We start from the raw sequence: 17,975 nt of genomic DNA, 5'->3' as shown, positions 1-17,975 counted from the left end.
GTCTCTGGAGCTTATTTGTGTCTGCAACTATAGTTTCAGAAGCATTCAAATCGTATGGTCCGATGTTTGAGCATGCACACATTCCAGTAGTGCTGATAGTTGATGGTACCTGTTACAACATTTCTCCCCTCTGCCCAAATACATCCTTCACACAGAAACAACATTTCATTTGGACAGCAGCCAAGACACCACACTATTTCAAATCTTCAGAAATGCTGGATTTAAAAGAAATCCAGCTGATGTCATCCGAGCCCCTCGCTGATCCCCCATCAGTCAGCTTTAATTTGCTCTCAGCTCACAGTTTACACGGATTAAAGTCTGTCGGAGGCCGTACATGTCACAGCTGTGCCGCCTCCGTCTGAAGCGCTAACTGAAGCCAATCTTTCTTCAGACGTGTGAAGTCCAGTTGCTTCTGTCCCCAGAGAGTAGAACTACAACTGGGACTGATAACGTTGTAACTGAGACGGTACAGATTTAGGTTTCTTAAGCAACTATTAGTCGACTAATATTCATAGATTACTAATTTTTCATGCAGAAATGTCAGAAAATGCTGTTTTCTGTGATTTAATTCATATTATAGTGAGTATATTTGGGCAAAACAAGACATATAGGACCTAATATATAGACATTTTTGTACTCTTTTCTGACATTTTCTATCAATATTATGAAATGTTAGTTGCAGCCCTAGTTCTGAGGTAGATGTAGGCTGTCTGAAGTGTTTAAATGACTCGGATTCCTTGCATATTAGTCGATTAAATTACCTTGTTATTTCTCCGCTTACTTTTCCTTTTATGGGCTGCAGTGTGCCGCTCCTCTGGATGAGGCATCATTTAATAATGGTCTAATGTTCTTCAACCTTTGGCATGCAACAAAACAAACCTATGCTCATAGAATAATAAGAATACTTTTGTGTAATTATTGAGCAGGAATGAGAGGGTTTTGAGTTTGAACATAGACATTTTAGGTTGCAATTGAGCTGGAAGACCTTTTATGACGAGTTCTGTTGCCACCAATCCAATATTTATGTTGTTACTAAGCACTTTCTATTCCATGTGCATGTTTCTGGCATATTTGTTTTTGGATGACATGCACCTTCATCTTCAGATTTAGTTAACACATAGTAAATATATCAGCAATACACTCACAGAGCACTAGTTGCTAATTTATTTAATAGTTTGCAAGTAATTGATTCATCATTACAGGTCTATTTGAACTTATTTACTACTTATAACTACACTTTTGCTTTGTTTAGCCTGAACCTAAACCAAACACAGGACTGAAAATCTAGTCGATCATGCCAGAAACCTTACACCCTTAAATCTGGGGGCAATTTCTTGAGACCATTAAAAGTGTGATACAAACTCTTTTCTATGGCAGGTCTTTTTTGTACCTCTTTTTTTTGTGTTTATGTTTCCCCCCCTGAGGATGCACTCCTAAGTCCATCAGCCTCACAATGACATTTCAGCCTGTTTCCACTGGCCTGTAGTGTCCGTGCAGACTTCTGGGACAGAGTCAGCTTGTGTGCTTCATCCTGGAGCCTCTTTCCCATGGACATCTGACACGCATTTCCTCCCTCTGCCTCCATCTGTCTGTGGCTCTCTCCACTGGCAACGTGTTCACACGGTTAAACAGGCATTGGATTTCTCCGGGGGGTTAAAGTTGGAAAACAGAGACATGGCACTTAAGTAAATCCTGTGAAACAGAATACATGAGGTCATTTTTATGTGCCCATGCCTTCAGGCACTGCTTCAGGTTGTTCCTCTGGGTGCAAAAGGGCGGAGACGGGAGCCATCAGCAGGGTTGTTTCGGAGGCAAGGTTCACACGTTTGGGGGTCAGGCGTCCTCTGGGGGGCAGCCAAGTGAGAGAAACAGCTGATCACTTGCATGAAGTAAGAGTTAACGGGCTGTTGCTGCAGGAACAGTCAGTAAACATAAGGATGGAGACACCCTTGTGTCTAAAAAAGTATATGTTGTAGCATTAACAGCTGGACTAATACATAATAATGGTGGTATCTTTGTGTATTTTATTATAATTGGCCCAAATGGGTGAAATTATCCAGAAGCTTTGGAGAAATGGCTTCAGATTAGTTGGTCTTCTTTGCTTGCTTTTGCATTTTTTGGTTCACATGGACAAACATAGAGCCTGAGACCAAGATTGCGAACCCTGATATTAGAAAAGCGTGCGTAGATGTTGGATGGAATACTTTGCTTCAGTTGGATAGCTTCCAGATGTGAAGTGAAACAGGATCTTGAATAAAACCACAACACCACATTTCACATGCTGCTGCAGAAGATGACATTTCCCTTTTTTGTCAGATATCAAACTTTTAATTTCATAATGTTACCCAGCAGCTGCAGCAGCTGTGTCTCTGAGATTAACCAATAGCAGGTGCCCACAGTGGGAAGCTGACCACCCGGCGAGACCTGCTCCAATTGGACCAAATCCCACAGGCTTAGGACTGTGTACAAAAGTGTGTGTGTGAGAGAACATGTGTTTTACTCCCTGCCAGCGCTAGGTTAGCAGGTTCAGATGTGCAGTGTGTTATGAGCTGATTGTCCCCTGAATAACTTTCCATGCTGGAGTGTTTCCTCTCAGCAGGTGAGAAGGTGTCAGAACATTTCTGAGGTTAGGTAACTGCCAGAAGGATGACGCAATATCCTGTCCAAACACGCATTTAAAACTTTAGAGGAAATATAAAGTAAAAGGAACAGAAAGCTCAGTCAGTTATCATTTAGAAGAATGTGCTTTTCCTTTTTCTGATTCTTTTGTCTCCCTTTAAGGCTAAAATAATGTCGACAATCAATGGATAGTTCCACATTTAATTTGTTTTTAGGAAAAAAGAGAATTTCTTCCTTTTCTTTATCAAATGTAATCAAAATTGTAATATGCATTTTCTATTCTTGGTCAGACAAAGCAGTTTGAAGCAAATACATTGTGGGATTTGTTCTGTCATTTTCCGTCAAACAATATTTTAAATGCAAAAATACTGTGCAGATTAATCAGTAATTACAAATTGTGTTAGATTGTCATTTTTAAGACACACATAGAGTCCAAGTTTGGCTTCTAATTCTCCTTTTCAGCCAAATTTAGCAACAATATGCTTCTATTTTCTGTACTCAAAGTAGTGTGAACCTCCATTATGATGTTTTCATTTCTCCCAGCTGGTCTGTGTCAGAGTTACAGCTTCCTCTAGTTTTTTTTTTACTTAAACAGTTATCTATATTTACATCATTAATAAACTTTGGGAACCCCCCCTGACCCCTGACCTCTGACCCTTTAAAGCACACATTGTCTCTTGTGAATCTGCGCTGACAGGCCCCCCCCAGGAGTGGAAGTGTCCGCCGGGATGAAAGGCTTCCTCCCTGGTGATGGAGATTTATGAGAATATTATCTGTCTGTCTCTGGGGCCGTACGACTGTATGGGAACTGAAACATCAGCAGTTTTTCCATTAATCCCCCCCCCCCCCCCCCCCCCCCAAGTCTCACAGACACTGGCATGGAACTTGATTCTCAATAGCACTTAGTTTCGTGCACTTTTACCTCTTCACAGCGCACTGACCACTGCTGTGTGGTTAGGGTCTGACCTGCAGGGTCACTGTGGTTTAGTGTTTGTTGATGCAGGGGCACCCGTCACGGATCAGTAGATCTGTGACGGTTTCTTAACTTATCCTGCTTCCTGCTGTTAAAATCTGTGGCATTTAACAAGTTTTAACATGTCATAACCTGCATTTTGTCCTAAAACCTGTAAAAACATGAGAAGAAATTACTTTTTTTCAATTATAGCTCCTGGATATCTACAATATTTTCTTATAGACTGTTAATGCCTTCTATATTTATACTTTTTAACTATAATCATTCACTTTTTCTAAGTTTTTCTCTCCAAAGATTGCTGATCATTTCTGTGCTTTAAACTGACCCTGTCTTTGGTACTCATGTTGCGTTCAAGTGCACATAGTAAACTCTATATAAACTCTAGAAAATGTACTTTTTTGGACACATATTTTACATTTTTGGGTGAAATATAGCACAATACGTGCCATATTGAAAGGATTTTTGGAGAGCCCACCAAATAAGTTACATTTGACTTCTCATTAACAGGGTTGTCCCTTTTTTTTATCTCAGATTTGCCATTTTATTGCTCTTTACTACTTCCTTCATGTATTAACAACTTCCTTTAAAGAAACCTCTTTTATTTATTTTGTATATCTTTCCACCTAATGTCTCAAAATCTTTTCCCATTCCTCCTTCCTGCAGAGGAGAGCGGCGTCTCTTTGCTGCAGCTGATCGGAGACCCCCCTCCGGATGAGATCCCCAGGGTGACTGGACCCAGGGGGGAGCCGGGCTTCATCTTCAACCGGGCGTCGGTGTCGGGCCAGCCGGCTCTGGCCCACATCCCCAACCCCTTCCACCGCCACTTCTCCCTCGTATTCCACATCAAGCCCACCTCCCCCGACGCCTCGGTGCTGTTCTCCATCACCGACGGGCCTCAGAAGATCATGTACGTGGGCGTGAAGCTGAGCGCGGTGCAGAATGGCCGCCAGAGGGTGCAGTTCTTCTACACCGAGCCCGGCTCGGAGGCTTCGTACGAGGCCGCCAGCTTCGAGGTGCCCAGCATGGTGGAGACCTGGAGCCGCTTCTCGTTGTCCGTCTTCGACGAGCAGGTCACTTTCTACCAGGGCTGCGACTCGGAGCCCCAGGTGGTCAAGTTCGAGCGCTCCCCCGACCCCATGGAGCTGGACGCGGGGGCCGGGATCTTTGTGGGGCAGGCGGGGGGGGGCCGACGCTGACAAGTTCAAGGTAATCTTCGGAAAAAAAAGTAGTGGATAAGAAGTTAACATGGGATAGAACTCCAAAATATAATGAAATCTTCTATTCAGAGCTGCATCTATGGGCTTTATTTGCCAAAATAAAACTTCTTTAAGGACATAAAGTGGTTTCTCATCAAGAATATTCTCACCATTTAGCCTCATGATGCCCACCTTGACTTCAAATGATGTGCTGTATGTTTAACAGCCATTATAAGGCCCCTGGTGAAAGATTTTAAGAAGATCATTCACAGATGATATCTAGTGTCATATTACATTATCCATATAATAATGATTTATCCCCCAGCCCAAGGTAGGCAACTCATTTATGAGACTGTTATCCAAAATATCAGCTTCTCAAGAAAGGTTTGACATTTTCCCGAACTCTTCAACAAATCTTTATTTCCTGAAAGTAATAAGTCGGAGAAGCTCCAACATATTTTAGTTCCATGTGTCCTTCAGTGTTGTTTGATTTTTGATTCACTCAGTGTTTACTGACTGTCAGATCTTAATGTGGGAAATGTTGTTCCCAGACTTACGAGCTTATCCTGTTTTATCCTGTTTATCTTCCACATTTGGACAAAACAAGGCTGCATTTCTCAGCTGCGCTTGGTGGAGCCACTTTCAAAAATGTTTATCCTTAAAAGTGATGTTGGATGATTCCCATTCAGAATTGGAGCATATTCAACAAAGAATAAACAACATGTGCTGTGTAACTGAAGCGCAGAACTAACTTTTACCGACTATAAAATCTGTATTTTGGAGATGCACCTAATTTGCACACTGGAATTTGGAAGAGAAGTCCATTTTTTTTTAACCTAAACTCCAGGGTGCCAGCAGAGGAAATGCTCAAGTGCTGATGAGATGTTTGCTCATCACATTTCTGACAGTAATGAATGAAAAACAGCGAGGAATCCTCATCCAAATGTCACCCATGAGACTGGGAAAAGTCAGAATAATTCACTATGTGCTGAAAGAGCAGGTGTTTGTGTGACCTCTTCTCCTCTTTAATATCTCCCAGTGGCACCTCACTGCAGGTGTGCTAGGTCATAGGCAACAGGAAGGGCAGAATGAACACTCCTCTTGTAAATCTATCAGATGACCCTTCCACCTTTTTGACCTCTGACCTTTCTGCTGGCATCCCGTCAGTGACCACATGTGACACTCGCATGGCCTTTAAAGTGGAGAAGAAATGACTATGATTTGTGAAGAACTTAAACTGGCCAAAATGAAGCACAAAAAACTCTTTAAAGGACATACACTGGTCTCCAAGGCTGAGTATTCTCACTTTGTATGCATCATAAAGTCTTCACAGTGTGCATCGTGTTAAATATCCAGAGAATGGCCGCTGGTTGAGGATTTAAGAAGGTCATTCACATAGCTCTGCATGAGTCATTTCACATATTTTCCATCTCTTTGCAGCTTATAGAGAAAGCATGACTGCAAACAATGAGTCACTGTAAATGTGTGTAAATTGTGTTTTTTCTAGGGTGTGATTCTAGATCTGAAAGTGGTGGGGAACCATCGTGCAGCGGAGCGTTTGTGTGACGACGAGGACGACTCTGACGCTGTGAGTATTTCGGTTTTTAATTATTTCTTTCAAATTGTTTGAAAAAGGCATTTGTGTCACTTTTTTCCCTTCACTTTGTCTCGCAGGCGTCTGGTGACTTCGGCAGCGGTGACGGCGAGCGGAGACAGACAGGACACACTGTTAAGGTCAGTAAAGTCATTTAAATGAAATGTCTACTTGATACAATACTTACAGGTTATTTTATATGAATGTGTGTAAATACATTTGTGTTTTGTAATGTGACAGCTGGTTTTATACCCCAATTCTTTCTTTATATTTGTAATATATTGCATCAGTATGTTGTAAAACTGTTTGTTCTTGCAATATAGATCCCTTATAATGTAGACACACGTATAACATGATAATTATGTCCTTTAATCCCGCCATAGTGCATGCTGGGAGGATTCCCAACACACCTTTCATGTAACTGCAAGCACATAACCAGCCAGTTCCAACATTTTAGTTATTTTAGAACTTGTTTCATAAAACATTCAGCCTGGTTGCATGATCAAGTTGAGTGTAAAGACAGTGTATGTGTTTTTAAATACTCTCCTATGAGAATAATGAAGGATAATGTTTAGCAAATATGTTGAATATTACGTTACAAGTTGATAAAATATTGGTATTTCAAAGTTTTAGTGGCAGCTTGAGTTCACCTGAAATAAGAGCAATGACACACATAGTACATATATAATCTGAATACTTCTGATAATGGGGAGTGTATGCTGCAGATATTTGAAACTATCATATTATTTTCTGTTCCCAGACCACTCCTCGTCCCTTGCGGCCGGTTCCTGCCCCCCCTCTGATTCCCTCACATGGGAACAGACTCAGCGAATCAGGTAAAAGCTCTTCATTTCCATCAGTTACACATGTGCAGTGTGTGACTTCCAACATGACACTCACAGTGTAGAGAAGTGTAATGGAAGGTTTTAATCATACAGCAGACACTGCCAAAAAAAGGTGGATCACTACCTGTCGGGACCTGACGGGGGGAGCAGTTTAGCTGCAGGGCTACAACATACTTCTCACATGTTAAGCTCTTTAGCTCCCCCTGGTGGATAGTTAAGGAAGTGTTTTAGTGATTTAAAGGTCCCCTATTATACTGTTTTTCAACAGTATATTATAGGTCTCAGATATATACAGAACATGTCTCTGAAGTGTTTGGCTCCAAATACCAAAATCATTGTAGCATCTCATAATCCCCTCTGTTTCAGCCCTGTTCCAAAAGTTCTGATTCCGTGTCTGTAGCTTTAAATGCTAATGAGCTTCTGCTGGCCACGCCCCTCTGAGAAGTGATTGGTTAAAAAAACACAACGGTGCTCTAGGAGGAGATTCAGGTGATAAGGTTACCTTGTTATAAGGTTACCTTGGTTGGTGATTGGCTGATGGTTACACAACCCAAAAAAACATTGTGACAAAATCTGATCAGCCCATTTTCGGACAGGTTTTTAAAGAGTGGGGGTCTTTGTTCTTGAAACTTTCAGAATCTTTTTACACAGAATGGACACATATTTATGTTTAAAAGATAGGAACAAGTGGATTTTGCATAATAGGTGACCTTTAAGAGAGAAGATTAGTAGCTTTAAACTTGCCCCAATTAGCAGATAAATACTTTATTCATTGATTATTTTCGAACATAAAACAGTTTACAAGAGACAATACATGGTACACGTGTAGAACAAAGACAATATTAAGGTCTTCAACCCACTACAGGCTGAGCGATATATTCTATGTAAAGCCAGACCGGTGTTTATCAAAGAGATGTGGTTTTGACGTTGAATTTGACATCATTTTTGTACATGGAAATTCCTTAAAGCCACATGGATATAGCAAGAATTTGCACACTTTTTTTATACTAAACTAATACATTTATTGCAAGCAATTAAGGCCAATTTGAAGATATGTCAGTTTGGTCCCGGTTAATTTAGACGTACAGGAAATCTCAAACCCAGTCCTCTCTGGTTTTGCATATTGAGCACCGGTAAGGCTTTAATGAACGACTTTTCAGGAATGGTAATGGAACTACCTGTCTCTGTCTAACCTCAAGGGTTAAGATCTGAAATAGATACTTAACTCTCCCGTCACTTATTGAATAAATGAAGGCAGACATTACCGAGACATCACATTCAAGTTGTGTTTTTATGACTTTAGATGTCAGGTATCAGCAGCCGGATGTTGGTAACAGCCGGCCCGGAACACCTGGTCCAAGAGGTGGGTCTCTGGGGGCAAAAGGACCGTGTTGGGGCTGGCAGTAATGCAGATTGAAATCAGCATTATGTCCTAATCAACATGCGGCCATCCTATCACAGTATAGAATGAGCGATCTGTAGTTTATGTCATGTTGGAGCTGAGAGCATGATGGTGGAGGAGGATTTCTTTTATTTTGGTTGTTCCACATCCCTCAGGCTTCAGTGGAAGCAGTCAAATTCTACACTTCTCTTTGTGGTAATTTGATGAACTGCAATCTTATGTTTTGACGGCCTTTGACGGAAAAACTAACTAAAGCACTGCTCTACCTACATGTGTCCACTAGATGGAGAAAAAGCACTGAGTAAAAACTTGAAACTGACACAAACTCATCCTCTGTTGTTTATTATCACCTTATTTCACATCATTTCAAAACACCAGATTTGGATTAGTGTGCTTGTGGTGTTTCCGTGCACTCTTTAAAGTAATAATTGGGGTTTTTTCTTAAAGAATGAAGGGTACATTATGCAGTTTGGTGGTGGTAGTAATGAATGTGCTGATCATCAGTATGACCTGATTTATGCACAGTCAGAGGAAAAGACATGCCTGATGACTAGAGAAACATCCCAATACAAATAATACATTTCATTTTAAGGATTTAATTGATTCATTCTCCTTTTAAAGTCAGATATTCCTGTCAAAAATATAATAATATGTTTTGAGTGCATAAAAAGTGCGGTCAGTATGTGTGTTTTGCTTTGGTTCCCAGCATGCATTTGCAAGTGGAGCCGTCCTCAGCATGATGTATATTGAAGCATGGCTTTAAAACCCAGTCGTTCATCACCAGTTTCTCTCACGCCTCCTTCAGGTACCGCCGGTTCTAAAGGGGAGAAAGGAGACAGAGGGAACCAGGGCTTAACGGGGGACCATGGCCCCGCAGGGCCGAAGGGGGAGTCCTCCTCCTCCGGGTCCTCCTCCTCCTCCTCCTCTTCTCAGGGCGGAGGACAGAAGGTAGAAACTCTAAACACTCTGTGCACCAGTATAATCAGATGCAAACAATACCTCTACTTAATATCTGTCTTTTCTTTATTTCAGGGAGAAAAAGGAGTGAAGGTATGTTAACAGTGATGTCAAGTAGGTTGTGAAGACTGGATTTGATGACATAATAAACAAACCGGCTTTCTCTCCAACACACAGCTTCCCTTTTAAAGAAATGGAATAAGCCCACTTCAAAGTATTCATATAAATAATAACACGCGCTCTCTCATTAGCAGCTTTGTAACCTGACTCTGTTGATGTTGATATGTTATATGCCTCTAATATCCATTTAATTTGTATGTATTTATGTATGTCTTTTCAGTGTTATTATATCTCTACTTAATATTTTTTAATATGATAATCATTTTGGAATATTTATTTACGCTTTTTACTATATAATGTCAGTATTAACTTATCAGTCATAGTTTTATTTTATTATAATAATGGTGATAATACTTTTTATATATAGAGTACTTTTCATAGTACTCAAATACACAATAAATGAATTAGTAGACTGAGGGGTAAATAAGTATTTGTCTTGTTGAGTTGAAAAAAAATGGCGAGAAATATATTTATCGAAAATTAATTCAGGACTTTTAAAATGACTGTTTGAGAAAAATACAAAAACAGCTCTACTGACCGGTTCAATTCTCCACCGTCCCCGTTCCCCCCCCCCCCTCACCCCTCACCAGGGCAGTTCCGGGTTCGGTTACTCCGGTAATAAAGGAGAGCGCGGGGCTCAGGGGCCCTCTGGGCTCCCTGGCCCCCCCGGCCCTGCAGCTGAGGTGGTGCGACTTGGTAATGGAGACGTGGTGCAGCAGGTGTCCGGACCCTCCGGACCCCCAGGGTTCCCGGGGATCAACGGGGCCCAAGGACCTGCAGGGACGGACGGAGAGCCGGTGAGTTCAGGAAGATGGGATATTCCAGAATTTGTGCACATTCTTTAAAATATTTACGTCACTCACTGATTGTTTTTATCTTTCAGGGTGATCCAGGAGAGGATGGAAAAGCTGTAAGCCTTGTTTTTAATGAACCGATTTTTCTATTAAATAGAATTCGGTAATAATAAAAAAAATAGCAGTGTAATTGAGTTCTTCTTCTCCTGTTCCCAGGGTGCCGCGGGGCCACAAGGTTCTCCAGGAAATCCAGGAACTGCTGGCTCTAAAGGCGAAAAGGTTGGAGTGGATGGACGAATAAATAGTCCCTCAACTACTCATATTTTACGTTTCAAATATTTAATTAGCGTGATCATGTGTGATGTTTCCAGGGTAATGTTGGAGAGGGTCAGCCAGGACCCAGAGGCGCCCCGGGACCACCAGGACTTCCTGGAACCGGCACTGGGGACCACCCAGTACGTCGACCGTCAAACACACTTTTCTGTCATTATTTATTTATTATAAGACTTCTTAACTGTTTTTTGTATGTGTTGATAGACCTTTTTTGACATGGAGGGCTCAGGATTCCCAGACTCGGACAAAATCAGGGTGAGTTGATGATCATCCAAGTTTTTCAAAAGTTATATTTTCCACCACATAAATACTATGATATTTGTTATCCAGGGGGCCTCGCGGTCCCTTGGGAATTTCTGATCTTATTCACATTTCATATTTGCATGGATCTGACTTGGTTTTCATTCAAATTGTTCAAATTATAATGAACATAATTCCAAAGTCGGTAATTAAAGTTGAGTTTTTCCATGACATAATGCGTTTATGATTTGTTATCCAGGGTGGACGTGGACGTGGCCTTCCAGGTCTGCCAGGGCCCCCCGGCCCCCCTGGGACTTCAGTGGCACTGGGACCCAACGGCCCGGTAGCTTTCGGACCTCCAGGACCGCCGGGACAGGACGGAGTCCCCGGAATACCGGTGAGGAGCAGGAGGCTCTTTTTACTCTAAAGAGATTCATATTTCATTCATGAGATGGTTGTCAGAAAATAATTATGTGCTAATAATTGCTCTGACAACTAATTGTTTCTGGAGGTTTAACAGTCCTTCATTATATCAATTAGATGATAACAAATCCAATATCATACATTTAAAGTGAAAACATTGATACATACACATACTTATTTTATTTGAATATCTGGAAGAGCCCATTAGTAAAAAATAAAATGTGTAAGTTCATATAAATGTATTTATTGTGGTAAATGGGCATATGATATCATTTCATATAGTCCTTGAATTTACTTAAATCCAGGCAGAATTGGTGCTTGTGTATCATTCTCTGAATTATTAATATGATATCACTTGATGAAACTTGGCATTTACAAAAGTTTTTATTTGCCAGAAACAAAGCATTTCCAGGTTCCTTACTGTGAACATCAGCTGCTTTTCATTGTTTTAATCAAATAAAACTGAATATCTGTTTGTCACACAATAACAATATGGAAATATGTGTTCCCTGAACCACTAGAAACCTATTTTCACTATTTCTTATAATAATTAATAATGTATATATTAAATAAATGTTTAACCCCGACTGTTTATTATGCTATTCAGGGACCGCCTGGCCAGCCAGGAAGACCGGGTCCAATTGGTCCCGGAGGAGAGAGGGTGAGAGTGTAAACATGTCAACTACTGAATCTAAGAGGAAAAAACATTGGAACATTTTTTATTTATGACAATCCATTTTATACTTTTCTCCTAAATCCATTTCCTCTCCAGGGTGAAGGTGGGGATCTTGGTCTTCCAGGAGTAGCTGGAGAAAAGGTGTGTTAAATCTGAATTTTATCATCCAATGAAGTTTTGCACTTGAACTTAAATGAAAACGGTGTGGTGGAGGACTCAAGATATATCCTGTCCTTCATATGTGTTGCCTTCCTCCAGCAAAACTCGCAAGACTCAGGCTTTTTCACGGGCCTGTATTCTTACTTTGCTCCATCCTCTACGGTAATTGGGTCTCTGCATTGGTGCTTTCATTTCTTTTTCACAAACTTTCATCTGATTCCATTTCACCAACTAACATATTTAACCAAATGTCACCTTGTATTCCACTTTCTGAAACCTCATCCTTCCTGCTTTTTGTCTTTCCCTTACATCAGTACTTTTGAAACGCCATATATTTCTTTGTTGGTTGTTAATTTAGCTTTGAGTTTAGAATGTAATTACATTTTTTGGGTAGTTTTCAGTGTGTGTTCTATTGTTAAGCAACATTTGTTCAGATTTTTTGTTAAATATATTTTGTATTTGTTTAATTTTGTCAGGTAGAATGTCTAAGATGTTAAAATATCCTTTTTTACATACACAGAATCATGTCTGGACAGCTGTGTAGAAATGTATACGATTAAATGTTTAATCTTTGCATTACTTCAGTGTCCGTACTTCTTTATATTAAATCTGCACACAGCTCTTGCATGTCGCCTTTTTCCCTTTTTCTTCACTTCTGTTGCATTAAATGTCATGTTATAGCGAGATAATAACAGGAGTCTCCATGTCCTCAGGGGTCTCAGGGTGACCTGGGTCTGACGGGTACTTCGGGGCAATCGGGGCTGGCGGGGCTTCCAGGTCCCATGGGGCCCGTCGGACCCCCCGGACCTCCAGGGCCACCGGGGCCTGGGTACCGAGGAAGTAATGTGAGTAGAGCTTAAAATATTGAGCTATGATAAAAGGTTCAAACCAACCAACAAGTGGTCGAAACTTTAAAAATTGAAAAAAAAAGGGATCACAGCGGTGTGTACAGTAACAAAGAATGGAAATATTATGAGTTTTGAGGATTTGAAAGAGAAATATGGGTTGGAAAATGAGGACTTTTTTTAGATATATACAGTTGAGGGACTATTTTTTATAAAGGAAATACAAACACAATCCTGAAACGGAGTGATTGATATATTCATACGGACCAGACTCAATGCTACTTCAGCGCTACATATCAAACTATAAGAGAATGTAGAGATACTTCTACCCATTACATCAAGAGAAAATGGGAGAAGGAACTAAACATTGAAATGGAGGAACACAACACACCACCACAAACTAAAGGACATGGAAGGAGTTTGGATGGAAACACCTCAAAAGATACTCCCAAAATAAAGATTAAACAAACCTGTTAACAGCAAACATGTTGGCCGGTATGTGGGAAACCCTGCTTCTGGGCACGAGAGAAAAATCAGAATTGCTAATGTGCATAATGACAATGGGAAAGGAGTCTATCCAGTGTATAGGATATACATATATAATATATTTATATATCAACCACTGGCATGTGAAAAGGATGTATTCCTCTAATGTTAAAGAGCATTGTGGGACAGTTGTAATGTGTGCATGTGGTAGTATTATTGTTCCTTATTTTAGAATGAAATAAAAAATGTTAACCTGCTAATATAGATCAGTATTTGATTGTCATTTTTTCCGCCACTTTTTGTTGTATTCTAACTACTACATGTTTACCATTACTCCTGAAGCTTGTGTACTGATGTATCAAAAAGGATTTTGTTATTGAGAGAAAGCGTCATGTTCTCTCCTCACAGAGTAACCAGGATCAGTACGATGTGAACAACGGCTATGCTGGTCTCCCCGGCCCACCTGGACCTCAGGTACACACACACACACACACACACACACACACACACACACACACACACACACACACACACACACACACACACACACACACACACACACACACACACACACACACACACACACACACACACACACACACACACACACACACACACACACACTGTGCCGTGCCTCACGTTTCCATGTCTTCTGTCTTCTAGGGTCCATATGGTATTGCAGGACTTCCTGTGAGTAGATGACATTTTCAAAGACCGTAGAATAAATACTGTTATAATAATTAAATATGTGGAAAACATAAGATGTACAGAAGACCTGTGTATTTCAAACATAATGTGCATATCTAACTATCTCCTATGGGATAAAGTACAGAGTCTTGGGTGTTTTTATATTTTTACATTACAGCAATAAGTAGCTTTCTATGAAATGTCAACACTAAATATAGCTTTGTATTAATGGAACGTTATCCCTGTGTGAATCAATGCAAGTTGCATCTAAAAATATTAACTTTTCTGAAGGTTAAATATCAGTTTATCACCCCAGTCCTGACTATGAGTATCAGTGATGTTTATTATGATTCTCAGGGTAAATCCGGTTTGCCCGGTAACCATGGAGACAAAGGAACCGAGGGGGCACGAGGACCTCCAGGGATGCCAGGAATGGACGGGTTCCTTGGACAGTCGGTATGAGACCATGAATTCTGGGATTTGTAGTTTTTGAAACCACTGGACTCTGAGACAGATATTCCAGTTTTCCACTTGCCTGTTTTAATGATTGTGTTCTTTTCTTCAGGGCGATAAGGGAGACCGAGGACAGAGAGGAGAGCAGGTCAGTCGAATGACAGTTACATTTTTATAAGACAAGAAATAAGAGAATTCCGTTCCAATGCACCCAAGTTTTTTAACCGTTCAAATCCGCTCTAACCAATGTGTGCTGAAAAATAAATCCCACTTCATCGTACATTCAGTTTTAATTAGTTATTAGCATAGTTAACACCCCCTAAAAACGTAAAGGTCCCCTATTCTACTCTTTTTTTAACAGTATATTATAGGTCTCAGATATATACAGAACATGACTCTGAACTGCTGAAACTCCAAACAGATCATTGTAGCATCCCATAAACCCCTCTGTTTCAGCCCTGTTTCAAAAGGGCTGATTCTGTGTCTGTAGCTTTAAATGCTAATGAGCTGCTGCTGGCCACGCCCCTCTGAGGTCATTTATGTAAGCCATTCAGAAGGTAACGCACAATTATCATCCAGCAAAGTCATAATAGTCTGAATTGGGATCACAAGTGTTTCTAAAGCAAAGAAAGGTTATAATGCAATCCTTATAATTAATCTAAGACAATATATAATGATATTCATGTGTTATTCTATATACTCAAGTTCCTTACGTTGGACAAACAATGTGTGGATTGTAAAATCAAGATGTTTTTTTCTTCCTCTTCACCTTATCTTTATATAAGCAGGAATCATTTGTATAAATGTAGCAACATGTGCTTATTCAGAATCAGTTTTATTACACAAGAAATACAAGGAATTTGCTTTGGTATACTGTATGGTGTATACAAAGACACAGAAAGAAGCAAAACAACCATAACAAATAATACTAATATAAAAGCGATTTAAAAAAACGATTTTACGACTATTGTAACGTACAAAAATAAAGACAAAATTGACACAAAATGTTATTATGTGAGAAACTGAGTACAGTAAAATATGACAAATACTATATTGAAAGTGAAGAGCAATATTAGCATCATACACAATGTAAATCATAAACATATTTCATTTTCTCTACATATGCATGCGTGTTTTGCTCTTCTTATCAATGTTTTATGTCCTTTTGTGTGCAGGGTCTTCCAGGGCGTGACGGGGGGGGAGCGGGGCCTCCAGGGCCCCCCGGACCACCAGGAGAAATCACCTACCAGAGAAGTGACGTGAGTCCGTTAAAACAAAGATATTTGAAATGATTGTAACCCTCACATAACTGCCTGCACTTTAATCATGTGGACTAACGTCACTGCCTGCTGCTGTTTGTTCACCCCCCCCCCCCACTAACGGACCTCCCTCTGTAGTCTAATGAAGTGATTTGGAATGGAGGGTCACAGGTGAGTTCCCCCTAACTGAGCACGCCATAAACCTCACTAAACTAAAGTTATTTAAACACATTTGCACTACTTGTTGTTGGTTGTCTTCATGTGTCATCGCTCTCTTCTCCAGGGAGGATCTGGTCTTCCAGGTCGAGCAGGATTTCCAGTATGTATCTCTTTTACTATCGTAGCATTTCAACAGTTCAATTACAATGAGAAAATGAATAGAAGTGCATTACTGTTTGATAATGTAATTAATGTGCTTTGATTTAGGGACCCTCGGGGCCTAAAGGAGACAAAGGAGACACAGGGCTTCCAGGATATGCAGATAAGGTATATTATTACTAATTATTTCGCATTACACATTAAAATATACATATTGCATGTTTTTTGTTGCAGAATTATACCTTGCAAAGATAGATTTGTCCTACCAATGAGTCGTATTTCAAGAAAACTCTTACAATTTATGTTATTAACATTCTTTATTCCAACTTTAATTCATATTTTATAACATCCTTTATTCCAACTTTAATTCATATTTTATAACACCAACTGTTTAATTTACCTATCCAGGTGACTAGAATATATAACAATCATATTGTTGTTCTTTTTTTATTCCTGTTTTTAACTATCTTGTTAAACTTGAAAAGACTACAACTCTTTGGCGGAGCTTATTTATGTATCTTCTTGGCTAATTTTAAGATAAAGCCTTCCTCACTATCGGTTTGTTTTTCTCGTCTCATTCTGTACTGATTGTTTGCATTAAATGTTGTTTTTATTTAGGGGGCGAAAGGAGAGCCTGGTATCATCCTGGGGCCGGACGGGAGACCTCAGTACCTCGGGGGTCTTGCAGGACGTCCGGTAAAAACTATATAAATGACCATTATAATAGGATGACCTCACTGTTACTGCACCACAGCTCAAACTAGCCTAATTACTGTCCTTTACTTTTTACAGTGCAGGGATGTAAGCAGGTATTAATCCATAAAAGTGTTCTCAGTGTTTATTTGTATTTATTCACAGGGTGACGCTGGACCCCCGGGTACTGAGGGACCTTCAGTGAGTACCATATTTGTATTCACCACATTTGAAATGCTTTGCTGATAGAACATACGATAAGTGAATCATTTAAATTGACCTGTATGAAATGCTTTCCTCTCCAGGGTCCTTATGGTCCTTCAGGACATAAAGGAGAGATTGGGATTCCAGGCAGACCTGTGAGTATATACAATAATATAATTTACTTTATCATCAAATTGTGGACATTATACTTTACATAGGGTAAAACATTTGATTTTCAAAAAAAACCTTATCCAGGGGTTGCTCCAAATTAGAGTATTAACAAAGTTTAAAAAACAAGAACAGTGAATTTAATTAATTGTGTGATACATTAAATCGTTTTTAAACAATACATAAAATCAAAATAATTAACAAAAGTAATACTGAAGTCCCTAGACTTCTTAGGAATATCTATGAATGTATTTTCTTTCTTTCTTCCATCTTCAGATTTTATATTTATCCAGAATTACTCAATTAATGAATATATAAAGGGTCATAACAAAAGGCTTCAGTCTAGCCCCTTCTCTGTCAGAATAAGTTGGCTTTGGTTTGTCAACATTTCAAAAAGAAATATATATATTATATATTTTAAATGTGTATTTGAGCTCTACAAGTTGATAATTACTACTAAACCAATACATCAAGTCGGTTTAAAAATGGTACGATCCACTCCACAGTTCCAGCAGGAGTCCCCGAAGTCAG

At 39.8% G+C, this 17,975-nt stretch overlaps 1 protein-coding gene across 1 annotated transcript in view; it reads left to right on the top strand.

The window, feature by feature from the left end:
• Positions 1 to 17,975, top strand: part of LOC117486189 (collagen alpha-1(XVIII) chain-like) — a 32,049-nt gene that overhangs the window by 5,793 nt on the left and 8,281 nt on the right. Inside the window, 28 exon segments of the mRNA XM_034134742.1 lie at positions 4,256 to 4,770; positions 4,772 to 4,798; positions 6,296 to 6,376; positions 6,463 to 6,522; positions 7,143 to 7,218; positions 9,435 to 9,577; positions 9,662 to 9,679; positions 10,297 to 10,503; positions 10,590 to 10,616; positions 10,717 to 10,779; positions 10,872 to 10,955; positions 11,038 to 11,088; positions 11,333 to 11,470; positions 12,104 to 12,157; positions 12,269 to 12,313; positions 12,431 to 12,493; positions 13,045 to 13,176; positions 14,071 to 14,136; positions 14,326 to 14,352; positions 14,707 to 14,805; positions 14,915 to 14,950; positions 15,978 to 16,061; positions 16,200 to 16,232; positions 16,345 to 16,380; positions 16,488 to 16,547; positions 16,998 to 17,075; positions 17,238 to 17,273; positions 17,378 to 17,431. Of these exon segments, the coding sequence (XP_033990633.1) occupies positions 4,256 to 4,770; positions 4,772 to 4,798; positions 6,296 to 6,376; positions 6,463 to 6,522; positions 7,143 to 7,218; positions 9,435 to 9,577; positions 9,662 to 9,679; positions 10,297 to 10,503; positions 10,590 to 10,616; positions 10,717 to 10,779; positions 10,872 to 10,955; positions 11,038 to 11,088; positions 11,333 to 11,470; positions 12,104 to 12,157; positions 12,269 to 12,313; positions 12,431 to 12,493; positions 13,045 to 13,176; positions 14,071 to 14,136; positions 14,326 to 14,352; positions 14,707 to 14,805; positions 14,915 to 14,950; positions 15,978 to 16,061; positions 16,200 to 16,232; positions 16,345 to 16,380; positions 16,488 to 16,547; positions 16,998 to 17,075; positions 17,238 to 17,273; positions 17,378 to 17,431 (2,393 nt within the window).

This window comes from Trematomus bernacchii, unplaced genomic scaffold (assembly GCF_902827165.1).
Source record: "Trematomus bernacchii unplaced genomic scaffold, fTreBer1.1, whole genome shotgun sequence".
NCBI lineage: Eukaryota > Metazoa > Chordata > Actinopteri > Perciformes > Nototheniidae > Trematomus > Trematomus bernacchii.
Note: the sequence above shows the minus strand (reverse complement) of the source record. Positions and strands in the feature narration are given on the sequence as shown.